Below are 18,831 nucleotides of genomic sequence, written 5' to 3'. Positions count from 1 at the left end.
GTGGATTTTCCTTTCTTAAATAACCCCCAGTGGGGTGGATTCAGAGAGCAATTACACCGGCGTATCCATAGATACGCCGCGTAATTGCTAAGTAGCACCGGCGTATCTACTTTCTGTATTCAGAAAGCTAGATACGCCGACTGTAGCCTAAGATACGACTGGCATAAGTCTCTTACGCCGTCGTATCTTAGGGTGCATTCTGACGCTGGCCGCTAGGTGGCACTCCCGTAGTTGTCAGCGTAGAGTATGCAAATTGCATACTTACGCCGATTCCCAAACGTACGTGCGGCCGGCGGTCGTTTTTTACGTCGTTTGCGTACGTCGTTTTCGCCGTAAGGGTGCTCCTGCTATTAGGAGGCGCAGCCAATGTTAAGTATGGACGCCGTTCCCGCGTCACGATTTCAAAATTTTACGTCGTTTGCGTAAGTCGTCCGTGAATGGCGCTAGACGCCATTTACGTTCACGTCGAAACCAATGACGTCCTTGCGACGTCATTTACCGCAATGCACGTGGGGAAATTTTAGGGACGGCGCATGCGCAGTACGTTCGGCGCGGGAACGTGCCTAATTTAAATGATCCACGCCCCCTACGGGATCATTTGAATTACGCGCGCTTACGCCGGCCCCTTTTACGCTACGCCGCCGCAACTTTACAGGCAAGTGCTTTGTGAATCAAGCACTTGCCTGTAAAACTTGCGGCCACGTAACGTAAATGTCATACATTACGCCGCCGCAGTTTTGCGCGCCCCCACCTGAATCCACCCCAATGTCTACAACAGAAGTAGTAATCCATAGTCAAGAAATACTGCAGTGGATAGCTTACTGATGGATTTTTCTAAAATGTAAGAAGCCAATAGGAGTTTTAGTTCCCCTCCTTTAAATAAAATATTATTTTTGGCCACACCAGTCCTTTTTATTGATAAGAAGCAAATATTAATAGGGAGTGCTAACAAATTTACCAACCAATTAGAAAGCAGATTTTAAGCATAAAGAGTAGTCACTCAAGATTAGTGGATGTGGGTATTTCTCTTTGGGTCTGGCTATGAAATCTTCGGGGTATTATGCTGCGTGGGGTCTGATCTTCATTTCCATATACTTGTAGGAGTATTTAAATCCTTTCCCCGTCTTCCACACGATTCCATGGGAGGACTGGAATTCCCCCAGAAGATAGAGCCCATTCAGGTTGGCATTATAACAACTATTAAACCACCAGCCGCCTTTGCAGATCTGTGCACAATTTCCCGCATTCTGGTCATTGTCCTGATCGATTGTGGAAAAATTTTGACTGTTGTGGTAGGTAAAGGAGTCTCCTGTGCAAATTTATTTTAAAAAAAGGGGTTAAGTGTTTCTTCTCCAAACTGTGACTTTTCATGTTGTAATTGCCATCATGTTCATTTTTAAATGATAATTAAAAAGGCAGTTCTGAGTTAAAGGAAAAAGGCCATAAAAGGATTCACAATCCACCATTGTTGAGTATTTTCCTTGCCAGTTTTTTTTTTTTTTTAAGTGCTTTATTCAGAAAGCACTTGCCTGTAAACATGCGGCGGGGTATCGTAAATCCCCCAGCGGAATTCAAATTCCGCGGGTAGGGGGCGTGTAAAATTTAAATCAGGCGCGTCCCCGCGCCAAACGAACTGCGTATGGTTTCGACGTGAACGTAAATTACATCCATCCGTATTCGCGAACGACTTACGCAAACGACGTAAAAAATTCAAAGCTCGGCGCGGGAACGACGGCCATACTTAAGATAGGATACGCCGCGCATACCCCTCATATAGCAGGGGTAACTTTCCGCCGGAAAAAGCCGAACGCAAACGACGTAAAAAAAATGTGCCGGGCGGTCATTCGTTTCTGAATCGGCGTAACTCCTCATTTGCATATTCCTCGCGTATACAAACAGAAGCGCCACCTAGCGGCCAGCGTGAGATTGCAGCCTAAGATCCGACGGTGTAAGTCACTTACACCTGTCGGATCTTAGGGATATCTATGCGTAACTTGATTCTATGAATCAGGCGCATAGATACGACGGCCGGACTCAGAGATACGACAGCGTATCAGGAGATACGACCGCATATCAGGAGATACGCCGGCGTATCTCTTTTCTGAATCCGGCCCACAGTGTCTTTTCTGATAGATAGATAGATAGAGCAGGAAGGCTAGTGAGTTTAGTTAAATTTACAGGGCCGGATTCAGATTCTTTAGATCCGCGTAACCTATCTGATTTACGTTACGCCGCCGAAAGTTTTTGAGGCAAGTGCTTTATTCAGAAAGCACTTGCCTGTAAACTTGCGGCGGCGTATCGTAAATCCCCCGACGGAATTCAAATTCCGCGGGTAGGGGGCGTGTAAAATTTAAATCAGGTGCGTCCCCGCGCCGAACGAATTTCGCATGCGCAGTCCGTAAAATTTTCCAGCGTGCATTGCTCTAAACGACGTCGCTAGGACGTCATTGGTTTCGACGTTAACGTAAATTACGTCCGGCCGTATTCGCGAACGACTTACGCAAACAACGTAAAAAAATCAAAACTCTGCGCGGGAACGACGGCCATACTTAACATAGGATACACCGCACATACCCCTCATATAGCAGGGGTAACTATATGCCGGAAAAAGCCGAACGCAAACGGCGTAAATAAAAAGCGCCGGGCGGTCGTTCGTTTCTGATTCGGCGTAACTCCTCATTTGCATATTCCTCGCGTATACAAACGGAAGCGCCACCTAGCGGCCAGCGTGAGATTGCAGCCTAAGATCCGACAGTGTAACACAGTTACACCTGTCGGATCTTAGGGATATCTATGCGTAACTGATTCTATGAATCAGTCGCATAGATACGACAGGCCGGCCTTAGAGATACGACGGCGTATCAGGAGATACGCCGTCGTATCTCCTATCTGAATCTGGCCCTCTGTATTTTCTGTGTCGTTCGCACCATCTAGTGGCCACAATGTAGTATATTTTCTCATTGATATATTTCTGAAAACTATACTTCATTTTATCCATTAGGGGATGCTGACAATACAGGAATTCATCTATTAGAAAGAATACAGACACATTTTGATCATCTTGTAAATATGCTTCTGACATTGGTGCAACAATTGGTTTATAAATAGACCCCTTGTGCCGCGTACACACGATCGGATTTCTGATGGAATAAAATCCTTTGGATTTTTTCATCAGAAATCCGATGAAGCTGACTTTCATCAGTCTTGCATACACACTATCAGACTAAGTTCAATGCTTCCGAGCATGTGTCAACTTGATTCTGAGCATGCGTGGATTTTTCTCCGATGGAGTTCCACACAGATGATCGGAATTTCCTATAATTTTTTTATCCATAGGAAAAAATTAAAACATGTTCTATTTTTTATTTTATTTTTTAAAAAGAGGTCAGCAGTGACACTTATGTCTGATAAGACGGAAAGCACAACTGCTGCTTTCTCAAGTAGGCAATAGATGGAGAACTTGTTGCAATTTTTTTTCTATGGCCCTTGCCAAGTTAATGTGTCTGTCATGAAAGTGCAGCATATAGGTAATCACAATTAGGTTAGTCAGTCTGTCACGTTGGTGATGTGTCTTTTACCTGCATCTCCTTCTGTAAAGCTTCCCAAAGATAATCTGAATTTTTCAGACTCTCCAAGAATGCTGAAGGAGGCGTACTTAGCAAAATACCATTTGCTGTCAAAGTCTTGAAAATCAAGGCGAAGTTCCCAGGTACCTGTTAAAAAAAAAAAAATGATAGATTTGGCTAAAGCCATTATAGGGGAGCATCTCTATTTACATATTGTATTGTTTTACTGGGTTACCTTTATTTACTGGAATGTAGTGTATAAAATGTTAGCTTGGGATTATTCATCCTTAAAACTGACCTCACATGAAACATGAAGCTGCACAAGAAATGGAGGGGGCATTTGGCAGGAGAAACTAGAAACCAGGGGCGGACTGACAACTCATGGGGCCCCCGGGCAACAGGAAATCATGGGGCCCTCTGTATCCTTGCCCACACTCAAGCTACACCCACACATATCATGGGGGCACACAGCAGGGCCTAGGGGCATGGAGCAGGGCCTAGGGGCATGGGGGCAGATAGCTGGGCATGGGGCACAGAGCAGGGCATAGGGTAGACAGCATGGCATGGGGGCAAAGAGCAGGGCATGGGGCAGACATCAGGGCATGGGGTCACAGAGCAGGGCACAGGGTACACAGCAGGGTATGGGGCAGACAGAGTGCAGGGTATGGGGTCAGAGAGAGTGCAGGGTATGGGGGCAGAGAGAGTGCAGGTTATGGGGGCAGAGAGAGTGCAGGGTATGGGGGCAGAGAGAGTGCAGGGTATGGGCAGGGAGAGTGCAGGGTATGGGCAGACTCTAGGGCATACTGGGCATGGAGCAGTGTTCAGAATGCTAGGCACTGGCAGGGTTACTGTATAGGGACACAGGACAGACAGCAGAGCAGCAGCAGCCCTAGATGCAGAGTAGCGCGGGAAGCGGCTGTAAACATACCTCTCATGATGCGCACCTCCGGCCGGCCCCTCCTCTCTTCTCGTCCGTCCGAGGTGATGGCAAATAGAAGCACCTGGGTGGACGGAAGGGGGGGGAGGAGCCGGCCGGAGTAGCGCATCGCAAGAGGTCTGTTTACACTGCAGCCCTAACAGGAAGCGCAGCGCTTCGGGACCCGATCTACCCGTCAGCTAGTTGTGATTGACGGGTAGATCGAAGGGGACGCGATCATGGGGCCCCCTAATGGTCACGGGCCCTCGGTCCGTGCACAAACTGCCCTATGGTCAGTCCGCCCCTGCTAGAAACTAGGTAATCCTGTCTTGGGTTGAATCTGAAAAGACCACTAAGCCTAACCCTAACTAAAATATTAACCCTAACCCTAACTCTAGCTTTAACCCTAGCCCTTAAATCCTAACCCTAACATTTCATTACAACTCTAGCCCTTAACCCTAACCCTAGCCCTAAACCCTAACATTTAGCCCTAGCCCTTAACCCTAATCTTAAAATGAGACTTTGGACACATAGAGGCTCCTGCACTACTTTGATGCTACTTGAGTGCCAGAGAGTGTAAAGTCGCATTAACGTCACAATACATGAACAGAACGGTCGTACTTTCCTATTAGTAAAAAAAAAAAGAGCAAAACACTTCAAAAACGCATGGACGTGGGTCCATTGAAGTTTATTACATGCAAAACGCAATCTGCTGCAGGAAAAATGTCGCTGGCCCTTTCCAAAAAACGCCAAGATGTAAAACTAGATCATTAGGAGACCATGTTAAATGGACTGTAGTGCGTTTCTGCAAAACACACTAAAAAACGCATAGGAGCGAACCAAGGGTAAATCTGATTTAGCACCCTCCTAGCTACTAGGCTGTTAGGTGTTTTGGTTTCTGCTGTAGTCACAGAAGCAGTAATTGTTCAGTATAGTCTGTCCAGGGTTTCACAGGCTGGGAGTTTGATTACTCCCCTCTCCTGTCACTAGAAGAAGCTTCAAGAGATTAGGATGGGAGGATTCAAATCCCTGTCAGGAATATTTAGTAGGGCCTAGCCAATCCCTGAGGGGGTTCACTGTTAAATAGTCTGGAACCCTGAGAGTTCTTGTCTTTTTCTTCCTGTAGGGATGGATCCACATGCTCAAGGGAAGGGGGATTGCTTGTTCGTGGGCCACTCTTCTTGGAATGGAAGCTGGACTACTCTGCTGGGGGTTTCATCTCTGGACTGATCAGAGCCAAACTCCTGTGCTGCAGTGTCTTGTGGTCCCCATCTGCAATAATCAAGACTACTTCAGCCTATGGCTGGGTTCACACTACTACACTACTTTCATCCTACTTTGCTCTGCTACATTGGTCCTACATTTATCCTACATTGGTCCTACATCCATCCTACTTTCATGAACAGGATACTACTTTGGTCCGACTTCAATGATATTCAATGGGCCTGAAGTAGGATCAATGTAGGACCAAAAGTAGTACAGGGAGCATTTTCAAAAACGGACCGACTTGTGTAGGACGCTACAAGACGCTCTCATAGGGAAACATTGAACACAGAGCAAAGTAGGATGAAAGTAGTGTAGTAGTGTGAACCCAGCCTAAGGCTGGGTTCACACTACTACACTACTTTCATCCTACTTTGCTCGGTGTTCAATGTTTCCCTATGAGAGCGTCTTGTAGTGTCCTACATTGGTCCTACACAAGTCGGTCCGACTTTGAAAATGCTCCCTGTACTACTTTTGGTCCTACATTGATCCTACTTCAGGCCCATTGAATATCATTGAAGTCGGACCAAAGTAGTATCCTGTTCATGAAAGTAGGATGGATGTAGGACCAATGTAGGATAAATGTAGGACCAATGTAGCAGAGCAAAGTAGGATGAAAGTAGTGTAGTAGTGTGAACCCAGCCTAATTCTGCTACATGTGTCCAGAAATCTTCCTTTCCTCAGCTGGGAATGAATGACTATATTGCTGCTTCATAGAGATAGGGAAGAGTCCTCTGCAGTTTGTGCATCAAGCTTTTGGAGTATCCTATACTCCAGTGGTTCTCAACCTCAATCCTAAAGTACCCCCAACGGGCCAGGTTTTCAGGTTTTCCTTTGCTTTGCACATCTGCTTTAAATCAATATTAAGGACATGATATTGATAAGAGCTATTTTATCTAAGGGAAGTTCCTAAAACATGGCCCGTTGGGGATACTTGAGGACTGAGGTGGAGAAAAACACTGCTATACCCCACTGCCCTCCCAAGTTACCAGTTAATTAACAATAAACTTCAAAAAGACACACTTGGACTGTTTATTGAGCCTGAGTGGATGAAATACTCAGGGGTCAAGTCCTGGGGAAAAAAGTGTGGGAACTCCCACCCAAGATCCACTCCCCTACCAAAAAAATAAAAAATGATACGCTCATATGCATAATTACGAAATCCTGCGATAACTCGCTGCAGACCTCCGCAATGTCTCCTGGGAACAATGACAAAAGCTCCCAGGAGACATTGCGGCCTCGAGGAAGTGACGGAATACCCGCACACTACCCGATGAATCCATATACAGGAAGCAGCCAGTAATATAAAGGATTACTAGAGATGAGCTCACCACTGTGAGTTTTCTACCTTTACTATCCAGTCATAGGCTGGGTAATTGTCCAGGATGACCTGGGCTCAGAGAAAGTGAGTTGACTGAGGACAGAAAAAAAGTAATGCAGAGAAATTTCTATACTGAAAGTGAATATTGCAGCAAAGCTGACTTGACTAATTTCTTTTAAGCTTCATGTACAGGGCTTACACAAGCATTTTGGATGCTACTAGCTTTGGCGTGGCACTGTGCCTCAGCTGAAAATCCACTGGTGGCCCCATTACCTGTGGATGTCAGCGCATTAAGATTGTCATTGCCCAACCAGAATTCACTCAGACGGCTTCCAAACCCAGCCTTGTAGGAATTCCACTTGCGGTCGAAATCTACTGAGCCATCCTTACGTTTCTGAAAGACCTGAATTAGAAAATGAATTCTTAGTTATTTTTCTTGTCAAGACTGAAAAGCCACCAAACAATACAATTTACTTCACCAGCCTTTCACGACTTGGGCCCTGAGGAAGCCTGGGCTAGGTCAGCCCTTAAATGTGGCGGAACCATGCCAGCAGGGGAGTCGGGTGAAAGATGGAGTGCTAAGGAGGCTGTCGGTGGCCTAAGTGGGGTACCTTCAAGAAGTGGAGCTGGAAGCAGTTCTACAGAGGAGATATACTCCTGCATGCAGTTTTGCCACTGATCCTTAAAGACTGCCAGATCCTTAAAGTGGAGGTTCACCCGGAAATGACCATTTTTAACCTTAGATTGATGCTCATTTTGTCTAGGGGAATCGGCTTGTTTTTTTTAAATCGAAGCTGTACTTACCGTTTTAGAGAGCGATCTTCTCCGCCGCTTCCGGGTTTGGGCTGCGGGACTGGGCATTCCTTCTTGATTGACAGTCTTCCGTCAGGCTTCCGACGGTCGCATCTATCGCGTCACGATTTCCCAAAGTAGCCGAACGTCGGTGCGCAGGCGCCGTATAGAGCCGCACCGACGTTCGGCTTCTTTCGGCTACTCATGACGGGATAGATGCGACCGTCGGAAGCCTGTCAGAAGACTGTCAATCAAGAAGGAACGCCCAGTCCCGAAGACCATACCCGGAAGCGGCGGAGAAGATCGCTCTCTAAAATGGTAAGTACAGCTTCGATTTAAAAAAAACTAGCCGATTCCCCTTGACAAAATGAGCATCAATCTAAGGTTAAACATTTTTTTTAGGGTGATCTCCCGCTTTAAAGACTACATAGGAAGGAAAAGGGAGTAGCTGCTCCAGGTGGGAACCCAGACAATTTTTTACCTATGACTAAGCACTAGTTTCAGTGCGATACGTGTCAGCAGTCATGTTTTATTTTATTTTGCTGTGACTTGTAGTGCTATCCTTCTTTTAATAAAGGCTACAATTTATTCAGAGTGCGGCTGTACAGAGACAATCTTTGTTCCTGCTTTACATAGGAAGGAAGTTGTTCCCATCTGTTGTTTTAGTAAAGTTTGGCATCCCATAATCCCTTTACCCCATCCAAGTTGTTATCTCTAAAAAAAACAACAAAAACAAGCACAGGGATTGATTTATTGTGTCCGGATGCAGGTGGAAAATGGTTGTGCAGCCATAGGGGAAACAGTTACCAGCAGCCCTTGTGGGAGTAGTGCTACATTAAATAAGTTTTACTGCATTGTACCATCCCGGGCCTATATGCCCACCAACAGAAATTGACATCTTAGGCCGCTCATCGGTTAACCGATGAAGCTGACTGATGGTCTGATGTGCCTACACACCATCGGTTAAAAAAACGATCGTGTCAGAACGCAACGACGTGCTGAAAAAAACGAAGTTCAATGCTTCCAAGCATGCGTCGACTTTATTCTGAGCATGCGCTGGTTTTTAACCGATGCTTTTGCATGCTAACGATCGGTTTTGACCTATCGGTTAGGCGTCCATCCATCGGTTACATTTTTAAGCAAGTTCTCATTTTTTTGACCGAAGGATAACTGACCTATGGGGCCTACACACGATCGGTTTGGACCGATGAAAACGGTCCTTCAGTCCGTTTTCATCGGTTTTGACCGATCGTGTGTACGCGCCCTTACTTGTTTCTATCAGCCAAGAGAACCATTGCCCAGGCCTGGAACAAACCTACAGTCTTACTCCAAGGATTGGGTTGCACTTGTGCTGGGAAGCCTACTTTCAGGCGTTTATTGGATTACATTACAATAGTATTCTAACCAGTGTTCCCATTCATTTGTTTGTACTTCATATTATTCTGGCATTATTTGGCACCTTAAAGCGGTGGTTCACCCTAAAATCCACTTTCTGTCACTAGATCCAGCATACTGCTGACATCTGCAGTATGCTGGATTTTTTTTTCTTTTTTTTGTACTTATCGTTTTATCCGTATGTCTGCTCCGGCTCGAGCGGGGAATCCGTCTGGGAATGGGCGTTCCTAAGTAAAGCGCAGTTGATTGACGGGCTTGGATAGCTCGTCACACCTTCCGGAAATAGCCGACGTGACTCTCGGCTGCTTACGGCGCTATACGGCGCCTGCGCCTGCCGTGTAGAGCTGACTGCGCAGGCGCCGTAAATTGCCGAGAGTCACGTCGGCTATTTCCGGAAGGTGTGACGCGCTATCCAAGCCCGTCAATCAACTGCGCTTTACTTAGGAACGCCTATACCCGGAAGGATACACCGCTCGGAGCCGGAGCAGACATACGGATAAAACGATAAGTACAAAAAAAAAATCCAGCATACTGCAGATGTCAGCAGTATGCTGGATCTAGTGACAGAAAGTGGATTTTAGGGTGAACCACCGCTTTAATGCCTCTAATACTTTGTGATTCTTCTTTTCGAATGCTAGGTACCCCAATTTCTTTATCCTTTTATTTTTTTTTTATTTCTTTATCTACTTTCAGCAATGCAGTTTCCATAAGAGTTTCAAAGCTCTCTGGGCCGTATACAGCCGTATTCGCGAATGACTTAAGCAAACGACGTAAACATTTCAAAATAGCTATGACTAAGCATTGTATAATGATGTGAAACGCGTCAGCTATATTATCCCACCGTTTGCTGTTTCTCTGTTTGTGCAGTGTTTTTTTGCTGGATTGAAGGCTTTTATTGTTTTTTACATTTATCGAAGTGCGGCTGTCCATATCTTTTTGCTTCCATTTATGCTTCGTGCATTGCCTGCACCCACCGGATTTTTCTGATTCCATACTCACCACCGAGGTGCACTCATCTGGAGCGGCGGTCTCTTTCCCCTACTACCCCAGAAGGAGCTGCTGGTTTAGATTTGGGCCTGCCGTTGCCTTACTGTTCACCTTTCTTGTCCTAGGGGTCCTTCTTGAAGAGTTATTAATGTCCGCACCAACACTTGGTGCTTGCGCCCAATTCATGTACCTTTTGTGATACTTACAAGCCAGCCTCCTCCATCGGTGTGCATGTCACACAGCACCTTCAGTCCAGTGTTGCCATCTGGGTATATGGTGTACCAGTCACTGAGGACCTGTCCTTGATATAGCAGCTCTTTGCAGTCTCTTGCTACAAAAAAATATAATTATAGTGACAGTTAAAGATCTGAACCCAATCACTAAAATCTCCTATAAGTTGAACAAAATATACAGTACATTTTTTTTATAAATGTAAAAGCTTACTTGCGAAAAAAAATGTATTCATCATTTTATTTAGCTTTACTTTACCTGAGTCTGAATTGTCATGAGTCTGAGGTTATGTGAAGTTTCCCAACTTTTGAGTGCAAATGTTTTTTTTTTTTTTATACATACAGTACATCTGACTTACCAATGATGTTGTCCGTTCTTCCCGAATCCCCCTTTTCTCCTTTTGGAAAGAGACACATTAGGTCGTCAGTACTTAGAAGTACACACCTAAGCTAGGTCACTTGTATAAAGCCAAACAGATTTATTATTTCTCCACTCTTATGAACACCTTTTTGTCCAGTCCTTGTCAACTTGTTTATACCTTTTCTTGCCATCTACTGCCACCACCAACTAACTAATTCGCTGCTCACTGCCAATCATTTCAAAAACAGGATAGATGCAATTCTTGATGAGATTTCCATTGACCAGATATCTTGGCCAATTAACATACCATGTCTACCACCACATTCACTCTTCTCAATACCTTGCCACTACAGAAGAGGTTACTAAACTTTCCTCTGATGCTCAACTTACTACCTGCCCCCTGGACCTTATTCCCTCAAACTACTCTGGACACCCTCCTGCTCTATTCTGTGCACTACTATTTAAATCTTCAAATGCTTCCTCTCTACTAGCTTCTGCATGCAGAATCATTGCTGCTTGTCCCTGTGCTATACCCAGTTTTGCCTTCTGACTACACCTGATCTTGACCCCTCCAGTTCTTGACCTCTGGCTTGCTTTCCGACTCTGCACCTTGCTTAACCCTTTTGGCTCATCTTCTGCCCATGTACATGCACTTTACTAACTAAGGTAAACAATCAACGGCAGTGTGGCATTGTGCATGGCATTCCTTACAATGTACGAAAAATTCACTCAGTCATATTGACATTAGATTTGCTTACATGTCTCTATAAACTATATTTTGTTTGATGATTTTTTTACCCTTTTCTCCTTTGTCTCCTTTTCCTCCTTTGTCACCAGCTACACCTGCAGCAGTAGTTAAAAATGAAACAAATTACTAGAGATGTTTTAGGTACAGTAATTATGTTAAGGAAACTTAAAATGTCCTTTAAATTCCAGAATATTGTGGGTTATTTACATTTTAAATCTTTTTTAATTAAATTTGATTAAAAAAAAATTGCATTACAAACATACATAGATGTATCATACTCATACACCTGTATGTGTGAATACACATATAAGTACTGTGCTTAATCTAAACAGATGGATACCAGACAAAAGAGGACAGACCCAAAATGAAATGGACAGGGGGGATAATCTGCACAGTTGACAACCAAACCTATGTGCTGATTACTTACCAGTCTGTCCTATCCTGTTGTTCATATTGGTTTGACATAATAATCATGATATTCCTCTATTTTTTAACGTATACCACATTTCCCCAGATAGATTAGACATTTTTCCCCAGTAAAAAATAATTTCCATAGACTGGAATATTTTTTCAACCCAGTGGGGTGAAGGTTTATTTCCCCAGTGTTTGGGGATGAGGTTTGTAACGGTCACCACCATTTACGATTTCCATTCCACCAACCACAACAGCTTATCCGACAATCCAGCCGACAGGCACGACTCATTCCATTTCCCAGAATTAAGACGAGACACAAGCTCTGTTCTTTCTGGTTCCAAAATGAATGACTACTTTTAATGGTACACTCAGCTTGTTATATACAGTCTTAGAAACCAAGTGAACAATGAATTAACTCCACCCACAAGGCACTTCAATACACACTCTCTTAGACAATGACATTCAGTTGAGTTAATTATTAGTCATCCCTCAGACGTCCCGACTCCGCAATAATCTATCCACTGCTACAAATTTGCACATTCCTTTGTAGACGTAATTGACATGCTAATCCATTACACCTAAAAAGAGACGTCTGACCTTTAGACTGCTAACTCACAACACCTCTATCATCAATAGACTTTTCACACAAAACAGTGTCATTAGCATCCACAATGAAAGGTCTTTCAGAAGCCAGACCCAATTAACACCTCAAAGTTAGTCATCTGACCTTTACAGACTTAATTAGTACAATAGACACAAAACAGTATTAGCATTGAAGGAGACACTCTTATTGACCGGTTGGGGGTCAGAATGAAATCACCTGTAATATGTCCAGATCTCCTGCAATACATGAATTATAATTTCTCAGCCATCCTATGCCCAAAAGGGGCATAGGATGACCCTAGACCCAAGAGTCATTAGTGACGCTGGCACAGGAGTACCCCACATCCTTCAAAGGTCTCTGGGTGTCACGGGCCATTCCGTTACAAGGTTTTTGGCTGATATGAGTAAATGCAGTATTATGGTACCAAATTCCAAACATATCACTAACCTTTCAGACCCTGGGGTCCAGCTTTCCCTGTTGCTCCTTGTGATCCTAAAATAAATGCAATGTTGTTAAACTGCAGCTTGATACATCTTTTGAAGAGGTGTTCGGAGGACAATAAAAAAAGCACTGCATAAAGCCTAGATATTGAATAGCTGACTTTCGGTAAATTGGTGCAGCAATGGGTGTAACATTTGCCCCAGGCCCATTGTAGAACCCTTAGCCAACCTACTATAATAGCAGCAACTCTCTACTCTAAATGCAGCATTACAATGCAGACCAGAAAAGTCATGAAAAGTCACAGTACTTTACATATGCTATAAATCTGAGTTCTAACCATATGTTATTCTCCCAATATATCGTGGCATTTTGTTGGTTGCTGGGCAGAATCTCAAAAAGTGTTCTTAACCACTTTATGGTAGCGTTACGCGTATATGCACCATTTTCTTGTTCTGTGGCATGCTCCATTGGCACCCTTATAACATTGAGGAGTTGTCTCTAACATCTCACATTCACCTACTGACACTCAGGAGCTGGTAAGTGGGGCTCTCAAGCAGCCATGTGTGGCAAGACCGTGAACCCCAACTACCAGCTCTAGGTGTCATGGCCCATTTAAAGCATCGGTTTCAACAGGCATAAAGAGGATAAAGGCAAAAAGCATTATCTCCAGTTAAAGAAAAAATGAGACATGTAAAAACAACATAATGAAAAATACATTCAGATTCACGTTGCTGGTTTATACACATATCCCTGTGTATTACTAAAATGCTTTTTTGCATATGATAGATTAAACATTTCAAATATTGAAAATAAATGACATAATATAAATATTCAACTTACCAATCTGACCTGGGACACCCATTTCTCCCTTCTGTCCTGGAGTTCCAGGAATACCAGGACATCCTCTAATAATAGTCAGCTTGTCTGAGTCTCCAACTCCAATGACTTTTACCTCTAGGACAAATAAAAAGAGAACAAATCTTAAATTTCATATTTAAGTAATCCCTATAGTGGCTTTTCTACTTCTGAATAACTGTTGAAATAATAGCCATGTATATCACTTTTTTAAGGAGGATTTGGCTATAATTCTTTAGATCTCCATTTTTGCTTCGCTAACAATGACACTTTAAATGCCAGAGTGATGATTCTCCTATCTGACACATTAAATTGAAGAGTGATAATTCACCTATATTAGCCATATAGGTAATGATAAATCATTGAGCTATCATATAATTGACAAATAAATCATCGCTCAAAACTATTGCTTGACTCAACAAAATAAAAGCAGTCATTTGGTCAAATTCAACTATATTTAAAGTGGAGTTCCACCCATAAATATAACATTACATCAGTAGTTTTAAAAAAAATGTCATTAGTCCTTTATGAATTTTTTTTTTTTTTTAGATGCCTTCAAAGTGTTGTTGCTAGGCAGAATGGTTAATCTTCCCACTTCCTGCACCTAGGTGCTTAATGCTTCCTAACCTACACCGCACAGACTCCTGGGAATGTAGTGGGTGTAACTTTCCAGGAGTCTGTACACTCCCCAGTCTCAAAGAATCATGTGACTTGGACAGCACAGGTGCTGAAACCTGATCTGACACTGCTTGTGCAGCACTGAGCATGTGCGAGATCTGCAAGGCTGAAATCCAGGAAGTCATACAGTCTGGCTTCATGATGCCCACACTTAAGATGGCCCCAGTCAATTTCTATTTTATAAAGTGTCTAAATGCTGTAACAACCTAACAAAACAGGCCTTAGTTTACAGACTAACTTTACTAGAATACATTAAGCTTGTGTATTACAGGGGTATTTATATATAAAAAGTGAAATTGTGGCCGGAACTCCGCTTTAACAACAATATTTTGCCATATTTTTAGATAAAATTATTAATCAAACATCAAAAAAAAGCTTTTAACCTATGCTTGAGCGTTAAAAAAAATCTTTTTTTTTTTCTATATCCCAGGGAGTCTATTGATCTCTGCAATAGGTTTCCAGGTCTGTGGCCATTATAAGAAGTTCCCATCATCCATGATTGATTTCTTAGTTATTCAATATCATGGTGGAGAATGTATTAGGCAAAGCATATACATTAGCAAAAAAAAAAAGTGGGCAGGAACACCAAGAGGTCTAAAGACATAACTAAAGTATCCCTTATGGTTTTATGGCTTTTTAAGAAATAGCACTTAAAGTGATACTACAGTTAAGTTAAAAATAACAAACATGCTATACTTTTTGCACAGAGCAGCCCCAATCCTCCTCTTCTTGGGTCCACCATCGGCGCTCCTGGCTCCACTCTCCAAATGCCCTACAAGCAAATAGCTTGCTGTGAGGGCATCCGAGCAGGCTTGCTCCCGCGACAGAAAAAAACATGCACATCCCCCTAATAGCGCCTCAACAGAGTATAGCAACACACAGTACTATCTGTGAAAAATAGTATGTAAAACCCAGTGCTGCTACCAACCACTTGGAAAATGGGCAAACAGACATAAAAACAAAGAAGCAGCGCACAATAGGTAAGATTGTTATCACACTTTATAGTCTAAATATAAAAATAGCAATAGACAGAGGTATTGGCACAAACAAATATAAAAATGGATAAAATTGAATATCATGTATATAAAAATATTTAAAAAAAAACAACAACCAGTCCACAATGAGAGTCCTGTGATGGAATGATCAAATGTAATAGTCACGCTGTGAATGGATAGCAAAGGTACACACCGGAACAGTTGGCAATCACTGTTGGGAAAGTTTGCATACAGTACCTCAAACGGAAAACACTCCAGTGCCCAGACTGATATACTGTAGATGGATACACCACTGTAGATGGATACAGCCAGCCAGAGGGAACAGACGGAGACACTGTACGGCGGGGAACACTCCACACCGCCGTAGTGTATTGGGAGGTAAAACGTAATGGAGGTACAGGTGGAACAATGCAACTGCAGGAAGCCAGTGGAGATGGAATCCCCGACACCACCGCGATGTAAACCGGCGGGGAAGCCCAGGCACAGCGCTGCTGAAGTTGTGACGCGGCCGCGTCAGCTGTTCAGGTAGTGGGTGGAACACACGCAGCGTCACGGGAGGAGGAGGATGCGGTGTCCGGACGCCGACCTCCTAGAATCACGTGACCGCTGTAGCCAATCAGAGGAGCGGACAGCGATGGTATTGGCAAACACGAGCGTCACTGTGTGAGGTGACAGGACGTCGGTTTTGAGACAGGACTGCAATAGGATGCAGAGGTGGACATTAATGGTTGTATAGGAGAAGCCGTGACTGACATGTTTCGCGTCAGTGCTCTGTGTGTCCATTCAGACACAGAGCCTTGGCTCAGCCCCACCCCCTCTCTCTTCTCATTGGCTCACTGGCTGTGACTGACTAGCTCCCACTGCTGTCTCAGCCAATGAGGAGGGATAGTCCCCAGAGATCTGAGACTTTCAGGCACATCGCTGGATCGTGATGGGGCTCAGTTAAGTCCTAGGGGGGCTAGGAGGTACATTTGTTTTCCCTAAATAGCTAAAGGAAGCTATTTAGGGAAAAAAATGTTTTACCTTTACAACCCCTTTAAGCCTTTAGAAGCACTTTATTAAGTTGCACTTTAAGGGGTTGTAAAGGTAACATTTTTTCCCCTAAATAGCTTCCTTTACCTTAGTGCAGTCCTCCTTCACTTACCTTATCCTTCGATTTTGCTTTTAAATGTCCTTATTTCTTGTGAGAAATGCTCACTTCCAGGTTCTTCTGTCTGTAACTCAACACGGTAAAGCAAGGCTTTCTCCCTGGTGTGGAGAAAGCCTTTTGAGGGGGGAGGGGGCGAGCAGGCAAGTCAGGAAACTCTCTACTTTGCAGATAGAGAAAGGAGCTGTGTGTTAGTGGGCGTCCTGACACTCCTGCTGGCCCCCTCATGAGGCTTTCTCCACACCAGGAAGAAAGCCTTGCATTACGGTGTTGAGTTACAGACAGAAGAACAGGAAGTGAGGATTTCTCAGAAGAAATAAGGACATTTTAATGCAAAATCGAAGGATGAGGTAAGTGAAGGAGGACTGCACTAAGGTAAAGGAAGCTATTTAGGGTAAAAAAATTCCTTTACAACCCCTTTAAATTATTATTATTATTATTATTATTATTATTATATTTAAATGTAAACCCTCACCTTGTAAAACAACCCATTCAATTTAAAATAGAAATGTAAAGCAAAATGTTTGTGTATATATAAAAAAAAAACGTATAAATACTTTTTTTTTTTGTAAGTGATCACATAACCTCCGTTCTCAGCGGCAAAAGGGACTTATAGAGGTGTGGGTGGAGATTTCGGGGGGGGGGGGGGGGGGGGTGCATGTCAGCAGGAGGTAGAGAATGAGCAGTACACTAATCTTCCTATTGAAGTGCTGTGTTGAGGGACGTGTCAGTATACGTTTTGGCCATTGGAGGACAGCCAGGCTAAAATAATAGGCAGTACTCCACAAAGCTAACTCAAATTTCATATATTTATGAAAAAGAAGCACCCTATAAAGACAAAACAGTAAATTTTAGTACATCTAGGCAAACTTCCATATACATTCTCATTAGAACAGAGAGGAGATCCAGGCTATACATGTGCAATATACATCGATAGATACCAGTTAAAACCTTCAATTGCCATGCGGACATCCAAGATCAGGTGGAGATAAGAATCATATAGATTCCAAGTAAAAAAAATGGAACCTGATATCTGGATTTTACTTCAAACAGTGTTTTTTACACCGGAATGATGTGAAAATGTATATGATGCTTATAGCTGAAAGTTTGCCCCAGTCTAGACATGTACTACAATTTACTGTTTTGTCTTTATATAATGCTTCTTTTCATAAATACCGGTATATGAAAATTAAAAAATTAGTTTTGTGGAGTGCTGCCTACTATTTATTTAGAGTGTATTGTTCCTGGGTTTTTCTTTAAAACACAATCTATGGTTTCAGCACCCTTATTTATGTAAATAACTTATTACGCATTAATTGATTTGATTGTGCATTAGCTTAATTGTTTTAATTTCACTACTTTTGTGAGCTCCCAGCACAGCCAGAAAACTGACCACACCGGGATAAATGTGCTTCTATGGCCTGACGTGATCTATTTGAAATAGCAAAGCAGGGGAACTGGCAGGATCACCAAGTATTTCACACGGAGGAAGAAATATCAAGAGAACAGGATCATTTTTACATGGTACAACAGGCACATATCAGGAATATGAAATGTTGGGGTAACATACACTTTACAAATTGGCTCTAGTTATTGAATAAAGCAAATTATTATGGTAATTATTATTATAGTGTAATTATTTTATCAAAATCTTTTAAAGTGTCTTACCTGGACATGTGTCTGTAGAAACGCACAGTGTTACAAAATCAACCAGGGCCAATAGTGGAATCAACATTTTTCTAGTATAATAATAATAAAAAAATACATAAATTGGGGATCCAATGTTTTCCTTGCTCCTCTGTGAATAACAATATTTTCCCAGTAAAGTTTCATACTCTCCTCTAACAAAATAGCAGAAGTTTTTTCTGTTTTTTTTTTTTTTCCCTCTATGCATTTCCTTCCCCTTTTAAGCTGTATGAGTCATTTGAATGTTGAGTAATCTTAAATTGCTTAGGTGTTTTAAAAATAACTAATAAAAATAACTAATGTAAAAAAAACAAAAAATAACTACCGTGCTCTTTGCATCCATATTAGCAATATGAGATATGGCAAAACCAGTGGCGACTGGTGTTCAAAAGTTTTTGGGGGGCGCAAGCAAACTGAAAAATTCTGAAAAAA

The 18,831-nt window shown here is 42.8% G+C and overlaps 1 protein-coding gene across 2 annotated transcripts; it reads right to left on the bottom strand.

Moving 5' to 3' along the window:
* Positions 1-814: 814 nt before the first annotated feature.
* Positions 815-18,557, bottom strand: LOC120913938 (ficolin-2-like). Of its 2 annotated transcripts, XM_040324295.1 has the most exons (9): positions 18,382-18,556; positions 13,879-13,992; positions 13,045-13,089; positions 11,630-11,674; positions 10,830-10,868; positions 10,447-10,571; positions 7,340-7,469; positions 3,579-3,713; positions 815-1,309 (listed from the first exon to the last, which is right to left on the bottom strand). In XM_040324295.1, the coding sequence occupies exons 1-9, from the start codon at positions 18,446-18,448 to the stop codon at positions 1,059-1,061; spliced, it is 951 nt and encodes a 316-aa protein (XP_040180229.1). In that variant the 5' UTR covers positions 18,449-18,556; the 3' UTR covers positions 815-1,058. The 2 variants fall into 2 exon arrangements, with proteins under 2 accessions (XP_040180229.1, XP_040180230.1); XM_040324296.1 differs by lacking the exon at positions 13,045-13,089 and having other exon boundaries at positions 18,382-18,557.
* Between the last annotated feature and the right edge of the window lie 274 nt (positions 18,558-18,831).

This window comes from Rana temporaria, chromosome 9 (assembly GCF_905171775.1).
Source record: "Rana temporaria chromosome 9, aRanTem1.1, whole genome shotgun sequence".
Lineage (NCBI taxonomy): Eukaryota > Metazoa > Chordata > Amphibia > Anura > Ranidae > Rana > Rana temporaria.
This window is presented reverse-complemented; position numbering and strand designations above follow the sequence as displayed.